This window comes from Cyprinus carpio, chromosome A12 (assembly GCF_018340385.1).
Source record: "Cyprinus carpio isolate SPL01 chromosome A12, ASM1834038v1, whole genome shotgun sequence".
Classification (NCBI taxonomy): Eukaryota; Metazoa; Chordata; class Actinopteri; order Cypriniformes; family Cyprinidae; genus Cyprinus; species Cyprinus carpio.
Genome location: NC_056583.1, coordinates 18,008,313 through 18,018,402, shown reverse-complemented (window position 1 = coordinate 18,018,402; position 10,090 = coordinate 18,008,313). Strand labels below are relative to the sequence as shown.

Here is a 10,090-nt window from a genome sequence, read left to right as displayed (position 1 = left end):
TCAATTTAATGTGTCCTTGTTCAATGAAGGTATTAATTTCTTTAATTATAAAAATTAAATAAATAAAATCTTGCTGTCCCCAAACTTTTGAACAGTAGTCTATATTAATGAAAAATTTTAACACATTTAATTATGCCGTCTGATCCCAACATTGTAGTTTCAACTACAAATATTGACTAAAATTAGTTTGATTCATTAATCAGCATATTGTAATTAATTTGATTACATTTCAACTGACAGTCCTAATATCTATACAGCTGTATGTCTTATTTCTGCTTTGTGTATTGTGTCTCTGGTTTTGTTCTGGTTTGTCAACAGTGTTACGCAGAGACGTGTTGAGTCAGCTCTAGTCGTTTCTCTCTAGTGGCTTTCCCAGCTTGTGCTGCTCTGTTTGTCAGTGTTGCTGACAGGAATAGCACTGCTTAGCAAGGACTCAATCAAGATGCAGAGAGAGATGTGGAGTCTTTTCTTACTGCAGAAAGAGTAGGGAGAGACATGATGTGCTTGTTTTGGCCAGTAAGTCATGAAGCTAACACAAGTGCCGTCACACGGACTTTTTTCACCTTCTCTCACGTTTTCCTTTCATTCAGGTGTTATTTTGCATCTGTGCGCTTCAACCACTTGTCTGATCTATATAACATTTTTGATCAGTCTTCCGGGAGACTTATTTCTAATTGCATATGGGTGTCAACATACTGTATGTTGATGTTATGTCAAAAATAAAATTCTGACTTTTTGGTTCACTGATATTAATACATTATACAAGTCAACATAAGACTAATTTTATTGGGTTTTTGGGTTTTACACTGCTGTTCAAATATTTAGGGGATCAGTTTTTAAAGAAATTAATACTTTTATTCTGCATTTTTGAGTTTTTAGTTGTTTTATTATGTTTCTGTAAATGTTGATCGTTAATGTTTTTTTTTCATAAAAAAAAAAAAAACAACAACAACATGATTTTTGGCAAATTATGACAATAATATGAAATGTTTCTTGTGCACCTAATCAGCAAATCAGATTAATTTCTGAATGATCATGTGACACTTTAGCTTTGCTGTCACAGGAATAAGTTACATTTTAAAATAAATTGCAATAGAAAACATTTATTTGAAATTGTAATAATATTTCTCAATATTCCTGTTTTTACAGTATTTTTGACCAAATAATGCATCCTTGATGAGCACAAGAGGCTGAAAAGTTGATTCAGTGGTGCAGAAAGTTATTATATTGTGATGAAACTTTTTTCTTTGGAATAGTGTGCAAGGATGAATTGTTCATAATATTAACACGTATTAAGAAAGTAAACAATTTTGATTTAATGTTGACTAAGTGCTGTACGCCTATGGTGTACTTCTAGTCATAAACTGTGATTCATCACGATTTAAATATTAGCGGTTTGCTGTCATTGTGTATCCACTGCCTTCCCTATAATCACACAGAAAGTTTTGCACTTAATATTTTCCCAAAGTTTTTGCTATGCTAACATGTCAGTCATGGTGTGTATTTGTGAACATATTGTTTCACTATTTTAGAGCTTATACGTACAAAATGATATCTGATGTTTACATCCTATTAAAGTATTTATTATCATTGCTACTGTCTCTATATCTTGTGAATCCCGAAGGTTAAAGATCATTTTGCATGCAGAAACAGAAACCTCTGGCTAACCTGAACCTAATTTACTGGCACAGTGGGAGATTTTAACCAGATCCCCATCTGTATCAGGCCTGTTGGTATGTCCCCCATGTATCCGTTACTTAGCAACACAGCTCTGAATTTAGAACTTTCTTTAATCCACATAATAGGTCAAGCTAGTTTTCACTGGGGGGGATAAATTGTGATCAGAACATTAGTCTCATCTGGTTGTAATAAATGGGACATAATAAATACGTCCCTCTGATTCATTAATACATGGCTTACATTGATTAGAAGCTCAACCTCAGGTTATCTTGCTAGGTTACTACCCAGCAACCAGTTCATCTCCGTGGAAACTCAGTTGCTGTATCTTCATGTTCGAGCGACAGCCAGAAGAAAACAACTAGCTTGAAAGAAGCCATACTGTGCACTCAGTGTCATTCATAGTGGTCAGTAACATTTTGTTCACAGAGTTTAGCTTGCTGTTTTTATTATATGAAGTGCCAAAACTGTTGATACTGATTACAGCCAACATATTCTAATGTTCCCACGCCCCCAACCTGATCAAGGGCTGTGGCGTATGTGTTTATTGCTTTTTTTGCCAGTAATGTGTGGGAGTGAGAAAAGCTTTTCTCGCGTGTCCTTAAGCTTTGTGTTGCTGTCACTAGATTAAATGCACACAATGCATGTCGGTTTCTCAGCAGCTGTAATCAACAGGACAGTAACCAACATAGATATTCTCCCCTAATATTCAGATTTATACTTAGTCGAAAAGTGGTTTTTAATGGTCTATTCTCAAATTATTACATTTGGTCTCCCATAAAACTATAAATATGTGGTTACAGCCTTGCAACAATATGATTTCCTGTGCTTCCTGACCCAACATTTCTGTTCTGTGCTATAACTGCAAGTTCTCAATTGTAATGATGACCCTGCCAAATCATTCAATAAATAGATTTTTTACAAAGATTAAATACCTTCAATGTTTTTTTTTTTTTAGTATCATTGAGGTATTATTAGTTTTTTTATTTTTATCATTTTATATTTTAATAAATTTGTGTTTTTGTCTTTTCTATTTATATGTCCATGTAGTTCTTTTTCATTTTTATTTCAGTTTTAGTTGCTTTTAGTACATGAAGTAAAACTAAAATAAAATGTTGGCAACATTTGCACTGCCCTAGCTAAAATAATTTATTTAATATATAATTTTATATAATATATATTTTATATAATATATATATAATGAATTTAAAAAATCATTAAAAAATCATAAATTTAAAAAATCATTTAATATTTCATTTAATTTTTTTTATTTATTTTTTTACTGTATATCAATTAAAAATCTTGCACCACAGTCATTTTTTTCAAGAGTTTTAATTTAGTATAATAACTGTACTATAGTAACTACTATAATTCCTTGACTTTTAGTTCAAATTTATTCTGTCAAGAATAGCTTTCTGAGATATTAGGAGTTATTAGTGCAGGGGTGTTTGGGTAATAACATCAAAACAAGTGAGTGATATAAGCATACAGAGTAATATTTTCAAAACTTTATTTCTCAGAGGAAATGTTATATTTCTTAGGGGATGGGCATTATACGAGGCCAACATAAATGTGAAAAACAATGAATCTTTTTTAAGCACAATTTCATTGTTATGTAAACTTTATCAAGCCACAAATGATCTGTCATAATCAAACAGAAAAGTATCATTTTAAAAGTCTAATAACAGCTGAAAACATGTTGAATGTGTGTTGATTTTGTTCAGAGCTCCTCCAATAGGTCAGAACATCAGTCAGAGAATAAATACTATGCAAAGTCCTTATTTTGCCTGTGGGCCAACTGGATCAATGCTGGGGGGTCGATTTGTGAAGGGGTGCCACTGGCCCTGGATACTAGGACTGTCTGTGTGGAAGGGTTTACGAATGCGGATGATGTCCAGTCCTGACTGGTTGGACAGCTTGGTTATAAGTTCTGCAATTTCCTGTGATGCTTTGTTGGTGACCGTCTCCTCCTTCACATTACCATTCACTGCACAGATCAAAAAACAACAGTGAGCGCACAGGTATTTTATACATTAAAATAACTTCAAATGGTAAACATTTAGTAAATACTGCAGGAAACGACAAGCTCAGACTTACAATATTCAGCTACTATTTTTGGAATTCTGCAGGACTGAGGGGAGATGTAAACCACAGTCCCTGGGTTATTCTTGGCAAAGTCGACCACACCTTCCTCAATGAAATCCCTGGAGGAATATATATAGCATTAGAATTTCATGATTGACAACGGAACAAATAATCAAATGCTCACACTGAAACATGGTACTCAAATTACCCCACACTATTTGTAACATAAACTGCATTAAGTACCATTCAAAACTCCTGCAAAACAAAAAGGGTTGACATTTTTCTCTTTGAAAAGTAATAGTTTTAAAAATAATAAATACATAGCAATACAAATATTTTAAAAATTCTCATATTTCACTATGATATTTTTAAAAAGGATTGCGTATCATATAATCTACTATTGTTACATTATATTCAATTATATTATATCGGGCATACTAACAAAATACTAATAAGATACAACAAATAATCATTGCTGGGTCTCCATACACAGTGAATATTCTAATGTTTTTTAACACCGTTGATGTAAACCCATACCTGACTCCTAAAGAGCCCTGGCCTTTCTTTGAGAAGATCAGAGATATTCGCTTCAGCTGACAGACATAGCGACCCACTCCATTGTGAAGAACGCTCTGTAAAAAACGACTCGGTGTTCCTCGAGCAGTCATGTTCACCTCTTCAGAGACCCTACATTCAGTTCAATTCACTCTTTGCTTGCTGTCAGTACTGGTTCGAGTATTATCACGCACTTTGAATGATTAGATGTAGAGGACAGCCGTCAGAAGACATGTGTAATGTCATGTACGTTACAAATTGTCGTCCGGGTAGAAATAAAAGCTGCGCATAAGGAGTGGTTGCAAAAGAGTTTGTAACAATCAGAAAGTTACCAACAACTTTATTACAGGAAATTTGAACATGAGGCATCTTAATTATTTGAAAAGATATGATTATTGCGTGTTGACAAGAGTTTCGTGTTTCACACGGAAGTATTTTGGAGTGCGGACCTCATGTTGAGTAGGACACATGATAACAGTTTGGCGCGATTCTTACAGAACAGTGAGTTTATGTATGTGTACAATATGTAATTTCAAATGTTTACTGTATATATGTTTCTTATATATGTTTTCTGACACAGTTTCTCTTTAGTAGTTTCATTAATTTTATTGATAGATGTGCATTATGGTTGAGTAGTAATGTAAAGGGTCATGCATAGACAATATACAGTTATTTTTTTTAATAACTTACATTAATGAATCCGTATCAAGCATTATAATACATCAGTAGTTCATGTAAATTCTTAAATGAAAATATATAAATGACATTTGCAACTCTTTGATCTACTAATTAGCTGTTATACATTATATAATCTGTTAATGATTGGTGACTCTGTTAATGATAGGCAAGTAATTTCTGTTATGCAGTACAATTCCATGTCCCCATCATTAATATCTTAATATATTGTAATTTACATTTTTTAAATATTGAAATCATATGTTTTTTTTTAAACCATAATATCACGGAAAATGTAACGGGTAAATAATTTTCAGTCACATTTTTAAACTGCATATTATAATTGTGCAAATTTTCTGTGATCATTGCAGATCTGATGTCCTGAATAAACGGTTAAATGTGGAGGAGCAGGTTTCTCAGGGGGGCAGGCTGTCTCTTGCAGGGGACGGGGTGTATTCCTTGTAAACCCTCTCATCTTCCACCCTGGAGATATCTATCATTTTACCAGCCCTGCCTCCATCCAGTCCTGCTGCGTTCTTTTAGGCCACCAACTTGCTATAGTATTGAAAACCATTTAAGACCTGCTGTTGTATTATATTTCTTCAGAACATTAAGAAGAGATGCAAAGTCAATCATTGATTTCCCTGCACAGCACCTCACAGTGACTGATATCAAGCAGTATCTTCGTTCCAAAGATATCCCTTTCCATGATGGCTACAGCTGCTTACATGCACCTAGTATTTTTATGGAACCTGCACCTGAAGGGTCTGGAAAAGAGAATTACGCTCTGTTCATCGATAAAACCACGGGACAGTTTCTGTGTAAGGAGACTTTAGTGGAGGGGAGCTGGGAGGACCTCCAGGATTGCATTGAGGTGATGTTGAATGAAAGCCAGACCTCCATCAGCCCTAACGTGCTGCTGGGGTTTCCTGAGAGCATGGAGGAGCAAGAAGAAAGAGAGATGGAGATGAAGGAGGTGCGAAGAATATGGAACAGCTGTATGCCATTTACCGACCTCGTGGATGAGGATGTGCAGCTCATTAAAACCATGTTTCAGATTGGTAAACTCACCAACGCCACACTGAAGAAATTTGGTGTAAGGTTCTTCAAGCCCACCAAGAGTTTGGTGTTCCCCTGGTTTAGTGGACGTGACTCGTGTCTCCGGGGTGTTAAATTGCTTTCTGCTGCCATGAAAGGTGACGGACGTGTGGTCTACACCGAAGCAACGATTCCAAAAATCTCCAACTACCACAACCTCTTCGGCCTGCCTTTGATAGGACAGAAGGACGGTGAGGTTGTGCTCACGGGACGTGAGGTAGACAGCATGGCGGTGAGTCAGGCTACCGGTCTTCCGTCTTTGGCCTTGCCACGGGGTGTAAGCTGTCTGCCTCCGATCCTCCTGCCTTATCTGGAGCAATTCAAGAAAGTCACACTGTGGCTGGGGGGAGATATGCGCTCCTGGGAAGCCTCAAAAATATTCTCCAGGAAACTTGGACTGAAACGCTGTTCTCTTATCCGGCCAGGGGACTTTCAGCCGTGCCCCAGTGAGGCACTGGCCCAGGGCAGGAACTTGGCACGAATTGTCAAGGCTTCAATCCCTGCTGCCCACAAGTCCATTGTGTCCTTCAAGCAGCTCAGGGAGGATGTATATGGGGAACTGGTTAATGTGGAGCAGGTGGCTGGGATACAGTGGTCTCGATTCCCTGAGCTTAATCGTATACTTAAAGGTCATCGCAAAGGGGAGCTGACAGTTTTTACAGGTACAGCCAACATAGACATATATATATGCATATTATTAATTAAATATATATATATATATATATATATATATATATATATATATATATATATATATATATATATATATATATATATATATATATATATATATATATATATAATAAAAGTAATTGAATAGTATTTGTATCATGTAACAGTATGTAGTATTATGCGAAATATAATAATATTTTTGTGCAATGTGTAAAATATAGTATGTGCATAAATATTAAACTAACAATAAATAATATAATGTAATATTTGTATTTCTTCTTGTGTGTGTATTTGTATGTAGGTCCAACAGGCAGTGGAAAGACCACCTTCATCAGCGAGTTTGCCTTAGATCTGTGCATACAGGGTGTCAACACATTATGGGGCAGCTTTGAAATCAACAATGTGCGCCTGGCCAAAATTATGCTGACCCAGTTTGCCAAGCAAAGGCTTGAGGAGAACCTGGATCAATATGATGTGTGGGCTGACAAGTTTGAGGACCTGCCACTCTATTTTATGACCTTCCATGGACAGCAGAACATCAAGTAAATTATTGCCATTTCTTTTATAAAAGCTAATACATTGTTTTATTGTAAATATATATTGTTTTGCCAGTCCTATGGCAATGTGAGTTTTTTTCTGTGTGAATTTTGTTTTGTTTTTTTCTGTGAATTATGTAAGGCTTTAAAAAAAAAAATCAAATGACTTTTATATTTGCACCCTGCACAGGACTGTTTTGGATACCATGCAGCATGCCGTTTACCTGTATGACATCAGTCATGTGGTCATTGATAACCTGCAGTTTATGATGGGCCAGGAGAACCTGTCTCTGGACAAGTAAGGCAACAATTTTAATATGCTCTTTATTTAAGAGTTTCTATGGTCTTGAAAAACCTAGAAGTATTGGGGAAATTCAAAACCATGATTTCCAGGCTTGGAAAAGTATAAAATTATAAAATCTTGAATGGTCATGGAAATAGTGTAGTCAGTAATAATTTTTCTAGTAATGCTCAGTTATTATTCTTTGTGAGTGAGATTTCTATAAAAGGATTTCTTAAAGTGCCCCTATTATGCCCTTTTTTGCCTCATTTTCCAGCGATTCTCAAAATATTTGTTTGAAGCAGTTCTAAGATGCTGTCTCTCTAAACTCCTCCTTTCCGTAAACCTACTCTGCTCTGATTGGTCAGTCGGCCCAGTCTGTTGTGATTGGTCTTCCGTGTTCAGCGTGTGTTGGTGAACGATACAACCATTGTCATAGTTCTTAATTTTGAACGTCTTTAGAAAATATAACCCTCAATTATTTATCATACTTACAGGTTGTGATTCAGTGGAGCCAGCTGGTCCAAATAAACTGGGTACTGAACCATCTTTCAAGAGCAAGCGATTTGTGAATCCCGCGTTAAACTTTCCGAGATTAGAGAAGCAGTCGTCAGTAAAACACACACACACAAAAAAGATTGGGGTTGTACTGCTGTGAATTTTAACAACTGATTCTTTGCAACCTCATTTTTGGAAGTGAATTAAAACAAATGTACTTTCACAGCATTGGACACAGGGTCTTCTCGACATGATGTTAACCACACTAACAAGCTACAGTGTTTGAGTGAACCAAATATGTTTTCCCGTGACGTGTAGGAATTACAGAAGTGGGATTCAAATTACTGACAACTTGTTTAGGCTTAGACAATAACTTTATTTATTGTGCACTTTCAGCTTTATAACTTTCCAGATCGTTTACATTCACATACAACTACATTACACACTGCGTGAAAGGCAATATTTGAAATGGCATAATAGGGGCAATTTAAAAAGTGATCTTATCTATATAGAGAGAGAAAGAGAGAACTGGATAACCAAATGTCTTTTTATTCCTCAGGTTTGCAGTACAAGACCACATCATTGGAGCCTTCAGGAAGTTTGCCACAAACAGCTGCTGTCATGTGACTTTAATTATCCACCCTCGGAAAGAAGAAGATGATAAAGAACTGCAGACAGCATCCATCTTTGGCACAGCCAAGGTTGGTAGATACAGACTGACTTCCTTAGGTGCAAACTTGAGATACAAATTTTTACATGTACATGTTTAGTCTCTATCTATAAGAAAATCTAATGTATCTATCTATAAGAAGTCTAATGTATCACTTCCCCAATATCAGGCCAGTCAGGAGGCAGATAATGTGTTCATCCTTCAGGAGAAGAAGTTGGTGACGTGTCCAGGCCGTAGGTCCCTTCAGGTGGCCAAGAACCGCTTTGATGGGGACGTGGGGCTCTTTCCTTTAGAATTTAATAAAACATCGCTTACCTTCTCTGCGCCTGTGAAGGGAAAACAGAAGCTTCGTAAGGTGAAAGTGGACAAGAATAACAGCACAGAGGAAACAGAGGAGACTGAACTCAAAGAAAAAAGTGAGAAAGCTCTCAAGCCTGCCAAAGCAAAGACCGCAAAGACAATTAAGGGGTCAGCAGCATTAACAGATTCCACAGAGGGAGAATGAAATGATCAGTAGCTCAAGGAATTCATTATTTGTATGAATTCAAATAAAATGATTAATACATGAAAATGTAATGCTGCATTTTTGCTACTGAGTAAATTAATGTTTAATGTTCATGTTAAGTGTTTTCTTCTTTTGGGGAGTAGTATGCAATGTTTTGTACATCCCCTTATGTTTTATATGCACTAAAAATGCAACAAATATGAACAAGTATTTGATGATTTAAAGTAGGTTTAAATACAGGGCTTTAAAGCTGCATTTAAAGAGATGCCATACATTTCATCAATGCAAATACATTTGATGGATCGTGTCCAAAAATGACATGTGATCTGTTTCCGTTTGATTGTCATTATTACTGTTGGAGAAAAGTGTCAAAAAAGCTGTTTAAATGAGGCTGTGAAAACTGTTAATAAAATGTTTTGTAGGATTTGTATCTTCTGCTTATTTTATGTTGTGTGTATTTTGATTTCTGACAGTTGAATTTATTTAGTTTTGAAACTATTGAAATTGTTTGCTTAAATATACTTGAATGAGTGGTAATTTAATACACTTCAACCCGGATCACACAGCATGGAAATTAAGTCAACAGATTCACACAATTTATTCTAGCACTTGCGATTTACACTGGGTTTGTATTTCCAACAGGATTGTTAGATGCAATTTAGCTACCCAAAATAGTTAAAAAGTGTGTGTGTGTGTGTGTGCGTGTACAGGAAAATACAGAAAATCAATTGACTAGAACTCAATAATTATCTAACAATAAAGACTTAATGTATAAGTATAGTATTTTAAGTGTTGTATGTATAGTAAATAAGTAATTTATGAATAAAATTTAGTGACAA

At 35.6% G+C, this 10,090-nt stretch overlaps 2 protein-coding genes across 3 annotated transcripts; one reads left to right on the top strand and one right to left on the bottom strand.

Annotated features, from left to right (window-relative positions):
• Window positions 1-3,172: 3,172 nt before the first annotated feature.
• LOC109084720 (39S ribosomal protein L43, mitochondrial-like) lies at window positions 3,173-4,575 on the bottom strand. The gene is made up of 3 exons (XM_019099402.2): window positions 4,300-4,575; window positions 3,775-3,881; window positions 3,173-3,664 (listed from the first exon to the last, which is right to left on the bottom strand). The coding sequence occupies exons 1-3, from the start codon at window positions 4,428-4,430 to the stop codon at window positions 3,456-3,458; spliced, it is 447 nt and encodes a 148-aa protein (XP_018954947.1). The 5' UTR covers window positions 4,431-4,575; the 3' UTR covers window positions 3,173-3,455.
• Window positions 4,576-4,610: 35 nt separating this feature from the next.
• On the top strand, window positions 4,611-9,681 carry LOC109084722 (twinkle protein, mitochondrial-like). Of its 2 annotated transcripts, none has more exons than XM_042767934.1 (6): window positions 4,611-4,818; window positions 5,364-6,752; window positions 7,064-7,304; window positions 7,489-7,596; window positions 8,636-8,777; window positions 8,916-9,681. In XM_042767934.1, exons 2-6 carry the CDS (start codon window positions 5,390-5,392, stop codon window positions 9,249-9,251), a joined length of 2,190 nt encoding a protein of 729 aa, XP_042623868.1. In that variant the 5' UTR covers window positions 4,611-4,818; window positions 5,364-5,389; the 3' UTR covers window positions 9,252-9,681. The 2 variants fall into 2 exon arrangements, with proteins under 2 accessions (XP_042623868.1, XP_042623867.1); XM_042767933.1 differs by having other exon boundaries at window positions 4,636-4,828.
• Window positions 9,682-10,090: the final 409 nt, after the last annotated feature.

Coding starts and splice junctions, on each gene's coding strand:
- LOC109084720 (XM_019099402.2), bottom strand. CDS start 4,430: ATGACTGCTCGAGGAACACCGAGTCGTTTTTTACAGAGCGTTCTTCAC. Junction 3,882..4,299: donor CAGGGCTCTTTAGGAGTCAG/GTATGGGTTTAC, acceptor ATATTCCTCCAG/GGATTTCATTGAGGAAGGTG. Junction 3,665..3,774: donor AAAAATAGTAGCTGAATATT/GTAAGTCTGAGC, acceptor TGATCTGTGCAG/TGAATGGTAATGTGAAGGAG.
- LOC109084722 (XM_042767934.1), top strand. CDS start 5,390: ATGTGGAGGAGCAGGTTTCTCAGGGGGGCAGGCTGTCTCTTGCAGGGG. Junction 7,597..8,635: donor GAGAACCTGTCTCTGGACAA/GTAAGGCAACAA, acceptor TTTATTCCTCAG/GTTTGCAGTACAAGACCACA. Junction 8,778..8,915: donor CCATCTTTGGCACAGCCAAG/GTTGGTAGATAC, acceptor CCCCAATATCAG/GCCAGTCAGGAGGCAGATAA.